Source organism: Mesoplodon mirus (assembly GCF_964341445.2).
Source record: "Mesoplodon mirus genome assembly, chromosome: 2".
NCBI classification, from domain to species: domain Eukaryota; kingdom Metazoa; phylum Chordata; class Mammalia; order Artiodactyla; family Ziphiidae; genus Mesoplodon; species Mesoplodon mirus.
The window spans coordinates 126,588,946-126,605,128 of NC_138977.1; the positions used below are offsets into that span (position 1 = coordinate 126,588,946).

Here is a 16,183-nt window from a genome sequence, read left to right on the forward strand (position 1 = left end):
CAGAGGCAGTGGGAAGGGAGCTTCTGGGGATCGGGCTCTGAGCAGGGGCAGCTGGTCGGCCAGGAGTGGAGGTGCATTCTAATCCCTGGAGATCAGGAAACTTGAGTCAGGTGAGCCCCCAGACAGCACAGGGGAGGAAAGGGCTACAGGCTGAGCTCAAAGGAGCAGGTTCTCTGAGTGCAGAGCGGCTCCCTCCTGCCAGTTAGGGGCTTTTTTGGCAACTTCTATCAAAGACTATGCTAGTTCTTGATGCTCTGAGGGAATAGAACCATCACAGGAACTGACTGGGGTAAAAAACTGATGCAATAAAACTTCAGAGAATAAAACACACACACATACATGCATGCACACACATGTGCACGCGAAAGTGGGTGTACACTGGGGGAATCCGAATCGGGTCGCTGCATGTGCCAGTGTCAATTTCCTGGTGGACCTTGTACTCTAATTCTGTAAGATGTGAGCCTTGGGGAAACCTGGGGAAGGCCGTCCTGGTTTCTCTGTCCCGTTTCTTACAACTGTGTTTGGATCCACAATTATCTCAAAATCAAACATTGCCAGTGAGAGGCCCCACACCAAGATGAGCCTCTGTCCAGGCTGGGTCAGGCTGGGGGGGTTTCTGGCCGCTTGGGCCAGGACCTGTTGCCTCTGTCATAGTAAAGGGAAGGGGTGAGTGACACGCCAAGGCAGCCTTGGGGACAGAGCACTTAAAATAAAACAAACTGACGCCCAGCCCCCAGAGCGCTGCAGCCCCTCTCACCCACACAGCGTGTATGTTACTTAGCAGCCTCCGGAACAGCCCGGAATTCATGATGAGGGCGTGGTGGTGTTGCCATGGAGACGTTATCTTTGAACCTCCTGGATTTGCTGCATGTACAGCCTTTTTTGGGGAGAGGTCAGGGCCCTGAGGTCAGGGCATTTGAAGGTGGACCCTAAGGGCCCAATATACATGTCCCCTCCCCTGTGGAAGGAAGGGCTGCTTCATTTCTGAGGCTGCAGAGAAACACCGGGACCTCACCCCTCCTGCCGGCATCTGTGTGACCCAGACAAGGTCCGGAGCTTTGAGGAAAAGAGGGCGCCACTAGCTGCAGTCTCCCAACAGCTTGAGAAATCTCACCTTCTCTTAGCAGCTGAGCAAAAATCAAAACCAAACTGGGGCTAACACAGCAACTTCAGCAGTGCGGGGTTGGGGGCAGGGGGGATGATGCACCAGAGTAACGCCCCCGACTCTGCACCCGCCGTGCCAGTCGCCTCCACATCCAAGTCCCATTGGGCTGGACCTGGGGCCACGGGGACAGCCCTAGTTGGCTATGACAATGACAATGACCTCAGCCACCGAGTGCCAGGCGCCGACCATACCTTGTCTTCCTTAGACCTTGCTCTTATCAATCCCACTTTACAGCCAGGAAGCTGAGGCCCAGACAGGTTAAGTGACAGCTGGGACTGGGCATTTGAGTGCAAACCTGTTCACTCACCACTGCCCAGCAGGGAGCACTGGCACCACCTATGACATCGTCACTGCCACCCGTCCCATGGTGTTGACCCCGTAATGATAATTAATGAGCTCCGACTGCAGGCCGGATACTGTCCAGGCCTTGTGCCTGCGTTGTCTTCCATCCACCACCTGCAAACCAGCTGTCTCCGTACAGTTCAGTGAAGGGGGCTCAGCATTAAAGCAGCCCACCCACGGCTGCCCAGATATTCAGGAGCAGCACCCATGAGGGTGTCCCGCTTGTCCCAATTTCCCAAAGCCACAAGCCACGTGTGTGGCGCGTAGTTACGCCCGCCATTGCTGTGCGCGGGGAGCACGGACGCATCGCTCCTTCCTGTGCAGCCTGATGCCCCTCGCCCCTCGGGTTTCGAGAGCAGCCACGCCCAGGAGGGTGAGGGTCGGTCCCAAGGCACACCTGCCACTTGGCATCTTGTCACCCTCAGACCTGGTCTCCAACGTGGGTGGCTTTGTCACAGCCCCTTGTCGGCTCACGTTTTTCTCCAGCGCCCCAGACCCCTTTCAGAATGAACAGGAAGCCACCCGATGGGTAAATAGACTATTTCCCACCCCGGATGTTAAACATCGGACAGAATGAACTGGAAGGAAGAGCCACGTCTGCGGAAACGTCGTTTATTTCCCAGATGCAGCTTTGATTCCTTGGGCTCAGCCTTTGGAGCCCTCCACCAGCCCTCGCTCGCCCCCTGGGCAGGCGGCCCCACCTCTTGCACCTCAGTTTGTCCACCTGTGAAATGGGGTGATCTTTGTGGTATTCCTCGTGGGGCTGCCCTGATGACCGAGGGGCCGTGCTGGTGCCCATAAGTGCCCCATACACGCTGTTCAAGGGCTGTGCTGTTATCCAGAGTAGGAGGAAGTGGGCGTTTGCCCCTTGGACGTGGCCGCTCTCGTTGGCGAGGACTCTGAGGGCTTGGGGGTCCTGGGGGTGCCCCCACCGTCCTGACTCCCGGCTCTGTTGCAGGGACGGGCTGCCCTACTGTGAGGCCGACTATCACAACAAGTTCGGAATCCGCTGCGATGGCTGTGAGAAGTACATCACTGGGCACGTGCTGGAGGTAAGGAGGCCAGCCTGGAGGCTGTGAGCATGACACTCGCCCGCTCTAAGTCCTTCTCTGGGCACTGGGGCCTGCCCGCCCCCTAGGAGTTAACAGAGAGGATAAGAAGGTGCCTCTCGTGGCGTCTGCGGCGTATATTTGTTCAGGAACCTGCACCCCTGAGCCTTTGCCTCCCAGCTCTGCCAGAGGACACCTTCCAGGGTCTGCCCAGTGAGTGCCACCTCCTCCAGGAATATTTCCCTGCAATACTCTCTCACCTGTGCCCTTTACACGTTGACAGAGAGGTGGGAAGAACTTGCAATCCTGGTTCAGCCCTTTGGCATCTAGATGGGAAATCTGAGGCTTGGCAGGTTGAAAAGGGAGCCTGGGAGGCAAGGCTGGGTCCACAGAGGCGGCCAGGTCACCCAGCGACTTCAGGTTGGGGCATTTCTGGGGTGCTGACAGGTGCGTTTCTTGGTCTGGGTGGTAGTTACACGGGTGTGTCCCTTTGTGAAAATAACACGTGTTATGCACTTTACTACATTTGTTCAGTAAGATCAATCCCATGGGGTGAACAGGACCAAATCCACGCCCCTGATGCTCTGGCCCAGCCTGCCCCTCCACCCCACTCTGCAGCCCCTCCCGGGCTCTGCACTGGGGCGGGTGGATGGGCCATCCCTCGGCGAGCATATGGTCTGTTGGGGAGGGCAGAGGACCTGGGGGATGGGGAGGGGGCAGCGCACTGGGAGAGGAGGGCCCCGACCCAGCCAAGGGGCCTGGGAGCCTTTTCCAAGGAGGGTCACAGAAGCAGCCTCTGGGGGTGGGAAGAGAGGTTGGGGTCTGAGGCTGCAGTGCCCAGGCCACCCTCCCAGACAAGTGCTTCTGAACCCTGGAAAGCCTGGGTCGGATTTGCATACTAGAGAGCTTCCTCAGGCTGCCGCTGAGGCTGGACTTGAGGCCAGAGGCCGGGAGGCCAGCCAGGAAGCGCTGGGCATTCCCGCATCCCCAAGGAGTCCTGCCCTGCCCGCCCCACAGCTCCAGCCCAGCCGTAGCATGGCTCAGAATGCCTTGGTGAATTGCACGTTGAGCACTGAGCTGCTTTTCTTGATATTACACTTGACATCAGAGCTGCAGGGAGAGAGTTGCCCCAGGGCCTCAGCTCCAGGTAGCGGGGAGGAGAAGGGGGTGGCCACACCCACCCAGAGGGCAGTGAGGCCCTCCCCACCATCTCCCCATTTCCCAGATGCCACAGTGGGAATGGTCCCAGGCTCTGTGCAGAGCTGTGCCCTTCTACGCCCAGAGGCCCCTGCGGGGGGCTGTGATTACACCCTCATTGACTGTAGAGAGTTTGCAAAGCACAAATAAGGGGGCAAGTCACTGACATGCGATCATATTTAGCTGAACTTTTTGGCTGGATTCCTTCCAGTTTTTTCTCTCTCCACATGTCAGAGTTGGCATCAAACCATTTATACATTATATCCTGATTTTTTTCAACTCCCGTGTCCTATTTAATAGATTCCTATGTTTTTGTTTTGTGTTTTAGGGGTCTTTTTGTAAACAGCTTTATTGGAATATAGTTCACATACCACACAATTCACCCGTGTAAAGTGTGTGATTCGGTGGTTTTTAGTATCTTCACAGAGCTGTGCACCCATCCCCACAGTCCATTTGAGGATGTTCTCATCACCTCAAGAAGAATCCTGTACCCCTGAGCTATTCCTCCCCTACAGCCTGAGCCCGTGGCAGCCACCAATCTACTTTGGTCTCTGTAGAGTTCCCTGTTCTGGACACGTCCTATAAATGGAATCATCCACTATGTGTTCCTCTGTGATTGACATCTGTCTCACAAGATAACATTTCCAGGTGCATCACACATAAGAGTGTTTCAGTGTTGCATCGTATTTCATTGTAGGAGTAGACCAGAATGTTTTAGGCTGATCATTCATTGTTGGACATGGCACCGTTTTTCCACTTTTTTACTACGATAAATAACACTGAGATGAACATCTTTTTTATTGCATTTATAGTTTTCCTTAAGATTAATTCACAGAAGTGTAGAAACTGAGCCAACAACCATGAACTTTGTAAGGGTTCTTGACACTTATAAATTGCTTTCCAGGAAGTTTATTCTGATTTACATGCTTATCAACAGAGCACGATCTTTCCCATCTCCCACCCTGGGTGTAATCTTTATGAAATCCTATGTCAAGTTGATAGGGGAGAACGTGGGGCTTCGCTGTTGTTTGCTTCCCTCCCACCCCTAGTGGTGCCGGGTCTTCTTTGTCATTTTTAGCCAATCAGAGTTCTTGCATTTCAGTTATCTTCCATCAGCATTGCCTGTTTATACACTGGGGGCTCCATGTTTTTCTGATGGAGTTGGGCGGGTGGTCACGTGATGAGACTGTTGACCTCTCATCTGCTGAACATCTTGTATGTTTTTCTTGGGTGGTGATCACGCCTCATGTTTGTACCCCCATCCTCCGAATGTACACGAAGGATGCGTCCTCCCCCCGTACCCCACGGTGACGTCTCACCTGGCCCTCCCATCTCTCCAGGGCTCTCTCCTCACCCAGACCCTGCTGCAGACCCTGCTCTGGGGGAGTCTGGGCACCCGCCACCTCCGGCAGCAGCACTGAGGATTCTGGAGGATTCCCCCGGCCAGGGCCCCACCTGCCACAGTGCCTGGCAGTTCAAGCCTGTTTCTCTCTGTTCCCCCAAAAGACTATTCCAGACCTTCTTCGCTCTCCTGGGCTGCTCCCCTCCCGCCCCAGCCAGCCAGCCAACCACAATGACCTTGTCTAAGATTTAACAGAGAGAGGGTCAGACGTCACTCAGGGCTTCGAAGCTTCTACCCCACCCACTCCTGCTCTTCCTGACGGAGGCTCTGTCTCTCCTCCCAGCCACAGCCCCCAACCCTGTGCTCCGGTCCGAACCCCGCCCAACTCCTCTGGAGCCTTACCCTGCCATCTCCTTTCCTCCCTGGGGGCCACAAGCCACCCTCCTGTTGGCTTGCTGAAACAGCTCAAGTCGCCCCCATTTAAAGAGACTAGAAACCTGTCACTCTCACCTGTCCAGGTCCGCCAGCCACTGCACTGCCTCTACAAGCAGCTCCCCAGAGCGCCAGCCCCCTCCCGCCCTGCTTGGTGCCCTCACTCTGTGGGCTCGTGTCTGTGTGTCTGGGAGAGCGTGTGCCGGGCTCTCGTCCACTCGCAGGGCCGAGCCCACTCGAACCCAGGAGGCCCAGCTCCCGGTGCCTCTTCTTCGCCTGACCGCCTGGCCTCTCCCTGCGTAGATGTTGGTTTGTGCTCCATTTCACGCCACGCTGTGATACCTGATGGCCCAAGCGGGGAGCATCTTAGGCTCTGTGGGCTGGGCAGTTGTCGCTACAGGTGTGTGACTGTAGCCTGGCCTGCTTCCGGCACCCTTTGGGGTGGGCGGGACATGCCAGCCCCGGCGGCCTGCCCTGCCTCCCCTGGTCCTGACCCTGAGCCAGCACTGTGCCTGCCGAGGCCTGTCCAGAGATGTCACCAGAACCTCCTTGGGGATCTGAGGGGTTGTGTCTGTGGAGTGTCCCCCAGCTCCGCGCTGGCCACGAGGTAGCTGATGGGGGGTGGAGGCTGCACTACTGTCATTGGGCCATCAGCGGGCCTCCCCCTGATGGATTGGGTGGGGAGGGCAGGGGTGACCCCGTCTGCAGTGTTAGCGTCCCTGGTACTTAATGGGCCAAATACAGACTCAGGGCGTTTGGGGCCTGTGGATGGGGCCCCTCTGGCGCACTCGGGTTTATCCTCAGGAAGGGACCCCCTTAATTGTGAGGACCAGGAGAAAAACAGGTCTGGGGTGGAGGATAAAGAGCCTCCCAGGGAAGATGAATGCTTTTGTTTTCGCCCCTGCGGGCGTGCGAGCTCCGCGGTGTGTAGCAGTTGAGTCAGCGGGACCTGCACAGCTCTGAGCATCCTCCTCGACGAGGCGGCAGCTGCAGGCAGGCGGGCGGGGACAAGCTGGCTCCACAGAAGGGAGCAGCCACCGTGCTGGCACCACCTGGGCTCGGCCCAGAGCGTGCTGGCACCCAGCTGGGCGTGCAGCGGGCTCTTGAGGGGCGGCAGGTGGCAGGGGACAGGACCTGAAAAAGAAAGAGAAGGATCCAGACCACTGGCTGGAGGGTGAGGGCATCTCTGTGCCCCCACTCTGTGCTCCCGTCCTCACGGTCACACTGCCTGTTCCTGCCAGCCTGTCCCGGGTGCGGGGCTGGACAGGGGCTAAGGGGCCGACTGCTCGGACTGGGCTCTGGTGCCAGGACCCCGTGCAGGTAGGAAGCTCCCTGGGCTGATAGGGAGGCCACACTGGCTGCAGGTGGGTGGGATTGCAGGGAGCGGGGCAGATCAGCCAGGTGCAAGACCCCCAAGGCACCTGCCACCCCACCCTGATTTGCCTCCTAAGGTGCTTTCCTCTCTGGAGACTGAGTAAGAGAGCAGCCCGGGCCCCTTCCCCACCCCCTGCAGAAGCCCTCAATCTGTGCCGCGTCTGTGTGCACTGGGCCCGGTGCCATCTTATGCTGGGTGCCCGCCCATGAACTGTGCATTTGGTGGTAGTGCAGTTCCCCCCACTCCCTCTATCACTCAAAATATTTAGCATCCTCTGCTGCATGTTTTCCTGCATCCTGCGTGTCTGGGGTGTCTGTCCTGATGAGCCTGCTCCATGCCAGGTCTGGGTGTGGGAGCGTCCTGGGTCCGGTGGGGACCTGGGAGGGGCTGACACAAGCCCCCTTCCCATCGCGGGGTTGGCTGGCTGGGAGGGGGGGTGCAGGGCGAGGAGCAGAGGTAGGGGGCTGGGAGCAGCCCTGCTGCAGTGCTGGCTCCTGGGGATGGAGTCTCTCCACAGAGAGAGCTGGAAGGTGGCTGTGAATTACCAGGGGACAGTGGTCTAAGCAGATCAACCAGACCAGAGCTGGATGAGCGGAGGGGGAGTTGAGTGAAAGGGAGTCCCTGGCCGAGTCCCTGCCATCACCTTGCTCTGTACTGGTTCTCACAGTATTAGCAGAACAGGTGGGCGGGGGTGGGGAATGGGGTGCGTCTTGCTCAGCCCCATCCTCCTTATAACCCTGGCGGGGCCGCTGTCTAAGCCCCACCTGCCTCCTGCAGCCTGGCTGTCTCCCTGGTAACGAGAAGCCCAGGGTCCCCCTGGGACCACTAATTAATCCCTTCCTCCCTTTATTCCTTCCTCTGTGCTTCCATCCCTCCCTCCCTCCTTCTTCACTTCCTCCGCTTCTCCATCCACCACTCACCTTCCTGAAGGCTCACTGTGTCCCAGCCTGGCCTGGGGGCGGAGTTCCCGGTGAGGACGGTGGCAGGGGTCCCCCTGCCTGACCTGGAGAAGCCCTGGAGGGAGGGGGCGGCCAGCTGAAAGTTTCTCCATTTCAAATCGACCCTGTCCTGCGACTCCAGACGCTGGTGTGTTTATTTCTTCCTCTTTTCTCCTTGGCACTTCCTTTTCACCCTCCTAAGCCAGCAGGACTTTTATCACTGGGAGAAAACAAACCCTGAGTTCCGAACAAATAAAGGCCTTTCCTAAGGACAGAGGTTAAGTCAACTTCCCAAGACCCCAGCTTCTCTCTCCCTTTTTAAAACTTAATGAATGTGTTTATTTTAAAAACACTCTCAGAGGGAATACCTGTTTATCATAAAAGAAAAATCATCCATAATGAATGTCATCACCCAGAAAAACTACCGTTAGCATTTAGACTTCATCCTTTTAGATAGTGTGCCCACACACAGACACACGGACACACACACACACAAAGACACACAGATATACATAGACATACACACAGACACAGAAATACTCACAGACTTACACACATAGACACAGACACACACAGAGACACAGAGATACGGACACACAGACACACAGATACACAGATACACTCACATAGAGACACACACAGGGACACAAAAATACACATGCATATATACACAGACACACAGAGACACAAAAATACACACGCACATACACAGCCTCACACACACACAGACACACACACACAGACACACGCTGACTTGCCTTCAGCCTGACACCACGTCCCTGCTCAGCACCCAGCAAGGATCAGTGTCTTCTGTCCTTGTCCTTGACCATCGGTCCGTCAGCGCATTCCCAGGCATCTGGGTTGAGGAAGCCCGGCAAGGGCACCAGGCCGACGTCCTTACTGCAGGACTTCTCAGAGCCTTGATAGCTGACGTGCCCGGAGGTGGAGTATGTTACCTCTCTGCTCCCACACTCACTGGTCAGAACCCCCCTGTCCTCTAGGACCCCGTTATGTATGCCTGGAGGGTACTGTTTTCTCGTTCAGAACATCTTTATGGGACAGCCCCTCTGCGTACTGCTCTGCTCTAGGACCTGGGACAGCAGAGAATGAGGGGGCAAGGCTTAATCCTGGAGCGGTCACCCCAGTCCTGGAGCTGGGGAAGAGAGAGGAACAGAGCCCATACAGAGTCAGGGAGCCACGCCAGCCTCCATGTGGTCCCCCGAGACCCTGAGTCCAGAACGAGACCCCGAGCTCAGAGCAAGCCTGTCCCAAGGCCTGTGGCGTCAGCAATGGGGAGGGGGCAGGGCTGAGTCAGGGGTTCTGGAGAGGGTCTTTGCTGACATGGCACAGAGCTGGGAGGGTCTGGGGTTGCAGACCCCTCTATGAGGGCTGCCAGATGCTCCCCCCCGCCCCCCACCTACTGCATCCTTCCTGCTAAAGATTTTGATTAGCTTCTCGGTAAATTTCATTTGATCGGTGCACTCTGAAGATTAGGCCTTTTAAGATCTGGTTCCAGTTCTGGTCATTCACAAAGGAGACTAAAGCTTCAAATTGGGGGATGCGCCAGGAGCAGCCACTGGGAGCTGGCTGGTCTGGGCTGGGGGCTGTGCGTCCTGCAGCGGGGACCCAGGGGAGGGCTCAAAAGCAGGCGGAGGCACAGCCGGTTCTCCAGGGAATGGAAGAGGCCATGGATGGCTTTAGGGAAGAAAAGGGAGTGCCTGCTTCCGATGGGGTAGGGGAGGTCCATCCCTCCGTGCTTCCCACAGCTGGGGGAGGGGGGAGGGGTTGGCTGCTCCTCTCTGCAGGGAGGGGAGGGAGTTTCTGGAGCCCAGAGACACTACCACATCTCCACGGTGCCAGCCCGGTCCCTAATGTCCACGGTAGGGCCGCGCTCAGTACCCTCCACTCTGCCTGGGTACCGCTGAGGAACAGCGCTTGCTCTGTGCCCCCGGAGGCTGCGATCCTAATGAGCCTGGTTCTGTCTGATTAAAGATGACAGCCACTTGTCAGAAGGCACAAGACATCGTTTTCAAACCACGCACTGTAAAATCTCATGGGCTTTTGATACACTTTTAAAATCTGCGCCATCTTGAGTCCCACCTGGGTCAGGGGCTGCGCTGCCTCCCGGACTGGGGGCTGGGGTGATGGCACAGATGACTAAGGCCCTTCTAGGACAGTTGTGGGGAGGAAAGGGCTCCAATGGAGCAGGGGCTGCTGCTGGGTGCCGATCACGTGGAACGCCCCAGCCACCGTGGCCACTGCGAGACAGAGCAGAGCAGCAGTGGGGACTGATGCAAGGGGTGAGGACACTTTTATTTTTGACTTCATGAGCCTGTCTTGGTCGGCTTGGGCTGCCATGCTATGAACTGCGAGGCTTCAACAACAGACAGGTATTTCTCACGGCTCTAGAGGCTGGAAGTCCAAGATCAAGGTGCCAGTCCACTGGGTTCCTGGCTTGGAGATTGTCCCCTTCTCCCTGTGTCCTCCCATGGCAGAGAGCTCTGCTGTCTCATCTTGTAAGGACACTAGTGTCCTTATAAGACATCATGGGGGCCCCATGTGGCTTTTCATGGCTGAATAATGTTCCGTTGTGTTTCTCACACTCACATTTGGACATTTGGGCTGGTTCCACCTTCTGGCTATTGGGAATAACGCTGCTGTGAAGATTTATGTACGCATTTTTGTGTGGACCCATGTTTTTATTTCTTTTGTTCTCTTCCTTTTTCTTAAATACCTAGGAGTGGAATTGCTGGGTTGTATGGTAGTTCTGCGTTTAACTTTTGGAGGCACTAACAAAGTGTTTTCCGCAGTGGCTGCACCATTTTACATCCCCACCACCGATGTGCAAGGGTTCCAATTTCTCCATATCCTCACTGGCACTTGTTATTTTCCGTTTTGTTTTGTTTTAATTATAGTCGCCCTCGTGGGTGTGAGGTGGTGTCTCATTGTCGTTTGGATTTGCCTTTCCTTAATGACAGTGATGTTGAGCATCTTTGATTTGCTTCTTGGCCGTTCCTGTATCTTCTTTGGGAAAAAATGTCAGTTCAAGCCGTTTGCCTATTTTTTAACTGGACTGTTTGTCTTTTTGTTGTTGAGCTGTAAGAGCTTTTTATATATTCTGATCCTAAACCCTTATCAGATCTATGATTTGCAAATATTTTCTCCCATTCTATAGTTTGTCTTTTCACTTTCTTGATAACGTCCTTTGATGCACAAAAGTTGTTAATTTTTATGAAGTCCAACTTATCTATTGTGTTGGTGCCGCTCACGCTTTCCATGTCATATCCGAAAATCCACTGCCAAATCTGGGGTCAGCAAAATATACCCCTGTGTTTTCTTCTGTGGTTTTATACTTCTGTGGGAAAACTCTTTTACTGGCATGTAACACACAGAGGATTCCATGAATCTCACACAGTGGACACACCCAAGCCACCAGCACCCAGACCAAAAAAACACATGCCCAGCACCCCAAACAGCCCACTGGGGCCCCCAAGGCAGCCACCACTCTGACTCTGACCATATAGATTCATTTGCCTCATTTTGAACTTTGTAAAAATGGAATCCGTGCTGCGGTGTTTGGTTTCCTTCCTCAGCCTTGAGTCTGTTCTAGGCCTCCAAGTTTATTGCTCAGGGTGTGGGGTTTGGGGGTGCATGGGCATGGGGTGCACACCACAGAGTCAGGGAGCCCCCCAGCTGGGGACAGAGGCCACAAAGGCCAGACTCCTGGGCACCAAGCCTGGCTCCACCCCCTCCTGCTGTGTGACCTTGCTCAGCTTCCTCCACCTCTCTGTGCCCTGATGGAAACAAAGATAGTCATGAACCTCACAGGCTGTCACAGACTGAAGACCAGTTAGTGTGTGAAAGGGCTTCTTGCCTCTCCCTGTAGAATTAAGCGGTATCCCCGTTGCTGCTATTTTTGGAGACCGGGGGCGTTTGCCAGCTGCTGGGTTCGGGGGTGCTTTCCAGAGGGAAGAGTGTGGACGCTGGGCCGACCCCTGGCGGTGGCCGCAGGGCTGTTTCTCTGCTCAGCCTTAATTCTCATTGGTCGGGCTGGGGTTTCAAGCCTGTCCTCTTACAGACTGTCCCCACGGCTTTCTCTCTCCACCTGACTCACGTGTAGACATGCCGTGTAGATGTGCTGTGTAGACAACAGTGTGTGCTTTCTCCCCCAAGTGGCTGTCACAGAACTCCTGCTGTTTGATGTCATGAGGGTGGGTTGTCCCCCCGACCCAGAGTGAAGGGGGTGCCTGCCTGAGGAAGGTGTGAGGACAGGTCAGAGGTCACAGTGTTTAAAGTGCATGAGTCCTCAGTTGACACCTGGGACCTGGTAACGGGTGGTTTCTATTAAAGCGACAGCGCTGTTCCAATCCCCTGTCTGTACCTCAAGGATGGAGCTGCTCTGACCGCTCGGCATTTTAAGGCTGAAATGGCAGCTTCACCCTCACTCTGCCTGGGCCCGGTGCTGCAGTGTGACCTGCTCCCCAGGTAGATTCCTGAGACTAGGGGTTCCTGCAATGGCCCCGTGCCAGGCCCTGCCCTCGGAGGCTCACTGTCTAGTGGGGAAGAATCACCCGAAATAATTGTCAAACCCTGTGAAAATGGGGCTGTGGGAGCCCAGAGCAGGGAAGCAATCAGGGGAAGCTTCCAAGAGGAGGTGGCGTTGGAGATGAGATCGGGAATATTCCAGGTGGTCCCGGGTGTGAGAGTGGGGAGGGCAGTCCCGGTGGAAGGGGCTGCAGGTGCAAAGGCCCGGAGGCTGCAGAGCTGGCAGGACTGAGCACTCAGCATTCTCACGCTTCCCCGAAGCATCCCTTTGCCTGGAGACATGGGTGGGCCACGCAGACTGGCACTTCCGGTCCCACGCAGGAAGGGAGTCTGTTCTGGATTCTTCCTCCCTGATACTCAGGGGTCCCCTCGGGCCTGGCTTGCACCAAAGGCACTGGTGGGGAAGGGGAAGGAAAGTGAGGTGCTTGTAATGAATTTGCACCCTGTTACTTACTGATTCAGGAGAGTATTACTAATTCAGTTTCAGAGAATGGTGATTAACCTTCGCATCTCAGGAAAGAGTGAGAGGGGTTACATCCACATTTAGCAGCAGGCTGCAGCTGCACCCAACCCAGGTGAAGGAATAGTCACCGTACAGTCATGCTGAAGACAGCATTTTGGGGTGATTTTTTTGGTACCATGTAGAAATAAGCCAAGCTTGCCAATGTCCTTTGTTTTGGTTATTTCGGTATTAATATTTTAATCGAATTGAATGGGTTTCAAGAATGATAAAAACAGCAAAACGCTCATTGAGAAAATTGAGCGATACAGAGAGACAAAAAGAAAATGATCTATCATTTGCACCCCACCTGTCCTGTCCCTCCATCTGGGTAAATAACATTAGGTCCTCCCTCCCCGCCCCACCAAGATACAGAGGTGCATGGGACCTGGCCCCCCTCTGCCTCGTGGGTGGGGCAGACCCATCCACCGCTGAGCTGGGAGGAGCAGGCGACACAGTTGCCCTCCTGGAGGCCGGTCTCTGCTCCCAGGCGTGGCCCCAGCGGGCAGGGGCCACATTCACACACCCTGGACGGCCCGGGGCACCACCGGTCCCGTCCCATCCCCCTGGGTGTGGGCTCTCCACCCCACAGCCCGCCTTCCTGCCTCACCTGAGCACCTGCGTGAGGATACACCATGCCCTGAGCGGAAACGCCTGTGCTTTGTGCTTTTCCCAGGCGGGGGAGAAGCACTTCCACCCTCTGTGTGCGCTATGTGTCGGGTGCGGCCGGATGTTCACGGAAGGCGAGGAGATGTATCTTCAAGGTAAGAAGAAGAGCGTGCTGCTCGGGACCGAGGGCACCAAACAGGTGGCTCCCAGACCCACGCCCTGTGCTGGGTGTGCCCTGGCGTGTCAGCGAGCTTTCCCGCTAGTTAGGGAACCCCGCCCCCCAGCAGGGATGGGGGTCCAGGGACCAGCAGGCTCTCCCCACCAAGCACCCGCCAGCGTCGGCAGAGTGACAGCCTGCCTGGTTTTGCATTGTCCATCCACATGATGTCTGTGAACCTGAGATGGACGAGATAAGAGAAAGGCCAAATTCAAGAGCAGGATCCAGGAGTGCTGGAAATTTGGGTCCCAGTAAACAAACGTAAATGGATGTGGTCTGTGGTGTCTGTGGTCGCTTCAAGCCTGTCCTGAAAGCCCCTCAGCCCAGGGTCCATGTCTCAGGGCTTTCCCCCGCACTACCCTCCCTTGATTGATGACGGAGTGTGGAGACTACGGGCCACTCCTGAGGCTTTTTTCCTGGTCAAGGGAGTCACCAAAGTGTCGGTAAAGAGAGTTCTGGAGAAAAACATAGCCAACCTTCTAACCCATTTCGTGGCATTTCATGGGAAATCCCCAACCCATTCACCATTAAAATACTAATAATAACAATAGAATAAAGGCGAGGCGTTCTGTGGCCACCAGACCTGGAGAAGCAGTTGCCCCCTCCCTCCTTCTGCAGTCACCCTGTTCAGCTCGTTGCTGCTTTTGTTCAAAAAATTACACCAACACTCAGACCGGAGCACCCAGCTCCCAGCTATTGCTTTACATGTTTATTAACCAGGGCGCTAGCAGTTCTCCTTCGAGCTACACTTAGTTTTATCACCTTGAAGACCCACCCCATCCCTGTGGCTTATCCATTCCCAAGCCTTGATAAAGAAAGATTATTTGGACACTTGTCAAAACGGTAGGAAGACGGTATTCAGGACATGGCAGGAGGGGAGGGGGATCAGGCCAACTCCGAATTCGACAAGGATGGGGGATTTATAGCCAAGGAGGGGGTGGGGATTAGGGGAGGACGGGTGGATGGAAAATTACCAGGAGGAAAGGCCGAGAAGGATTCCTGCTGAAGACAGGCCAGCGGCCTAGATGCAAAGTCAAAGGTGGGGCTGAGGCTCAGCAGGATCCTCGCTGAAACTGGGCTCGCAGGTTGAAGACCTTCCCCGAGGGGCCTGGGCGGGATGGTTTAGATGCTGAGACCCCCTGTCTCTGTAGTCACATTGTCTTTTCAAGGACGTCTGTGTCTCCGTGACCCCGGAGGCAAGCTGAGTAGGGCCAGACGGGCCATTGGATGACCTCACCCGGCGTCCTTCTGGGGCCGTGTGTCACACAGACCTCCCTTTCTGAGATCGAACCTCATGGGGTGACGTCAGCCAGGACTGCCTGGTCCCCAGTGTCCCCTCTTGTTCTTCAGTCTTGAGAGCTTATGAAAGGGGTCCTTTACATATGTCTGGGTGGGGAGGGGTCACCCTGCCCGAGGCGCCCACGCCCACTGTAAGTGGCACCTTCAGGGCGTACTGACGCCTAGCACAGTGGCATCAAGCCGGCAGCTTGGGGACACGAGCTGGCCATCAAGGGGACCCAGTCTCAGAACAAAGATGCTCTTCATGGCTCTGAGCTCCCTGTTTCTAATGAGAGACCTGCCCTGACTTTCTGTGGGATGTCGCAGCCCATCCCGTCCCCTCCCAGCCTCTTTCCCAGTCTGTGCCGGAAGGGTTCAGACCCAGTCGGTGATTTTCACGCCCCACTCCACAGAGCACCAGAGTCCTACAGTGAGGGGCCCCTTTGGGGCTCTGGCCCTGCCCTGCACGGACACCCCGAGACCCTCTGCCTGGTCCACCTGGATGCTGGGGCTCCAGGAGGGCGTATTTGATGGGTGAATCCCATGCAGTAAAAGCTCCAAGGAGCAGAGGTCCTGGTGAGCCCTTTGGCCTCCGAGGGAGATGAGGTGCCCCCCGCCAAATACCAGCACTGCCACCCAGCCCTGGACGCACCTTCCTGTCTGCAGACTCAGTAAACATAGGCGGGGGAGTCTGACTCTCACTAATTATCAGGGAGACCCAGATTAAAATAACGCGTTGATGTTATTTTTCCCACTGGGTTGACAAGGGTTAAAAGGAAAGACATATCCCCATGCTACAGCGATTGGATTGGAGGAAACGGGCGTCTTACCTGGCTCGTGGGTGAAAACTGGGAAATTGCCAAGTTGCCTAAAGAGCCTTAAAAATGCCCACACCCTCTGAGCCAAGACCCTACTTTTAGGAAGCCCTCAAGTAAATCAGAGAGATGGGGTGGAACTCGTGTACAATGGACTCCCCGCAACTTTCTTTTTTTTTTTTTTTTTTTTTTTTTTGCGGTACGCGGGCCTCTCACTGTTGTGGCCTCTCCCGTTGCGGAGCACAGGCTCCGGACGTGTAGGCTCAGCGGCCATGGCTCACGGGCCCAGCCGCTCCGCGGCATGTGGGATCTTCCCGGACCGGGGCACGAACCTGTGTCCCCTGCATCGGCAGGCGGACTCTCAACCACTGCGCCACCAG

The 16,183-nt window shown here is 55.7% G+C and overlaps 1 protein-coding gene across 1 annotated transcript in view; it reads left to right on the forward strand.

Annotated features, from left to right (window-relative positions):
- ABLIM2 (actin binding LIM protein family member 2) overlaps positions 1 to 16,183 on the forward strand; it is a 154,866-nt gene that overhangs the window by 64,964 nt on the left and 73,719 nt on the right. Inside the window, exons 6-7 of the mRNA XM_082633098.1 lie at positions 2,466 to 2,559; positions 13,561 to 13,648. Of these exons, the coding sequence (XP_082489224.1) occupies positions 2,466 to 2,559; positions 13,561 to 13,648 (182 nt within the window). The remainder of the gene's footprint in view (positions 1 to 2,465; positions 2,560 to 13,560; positions 13,649 to 16,183) is intronic.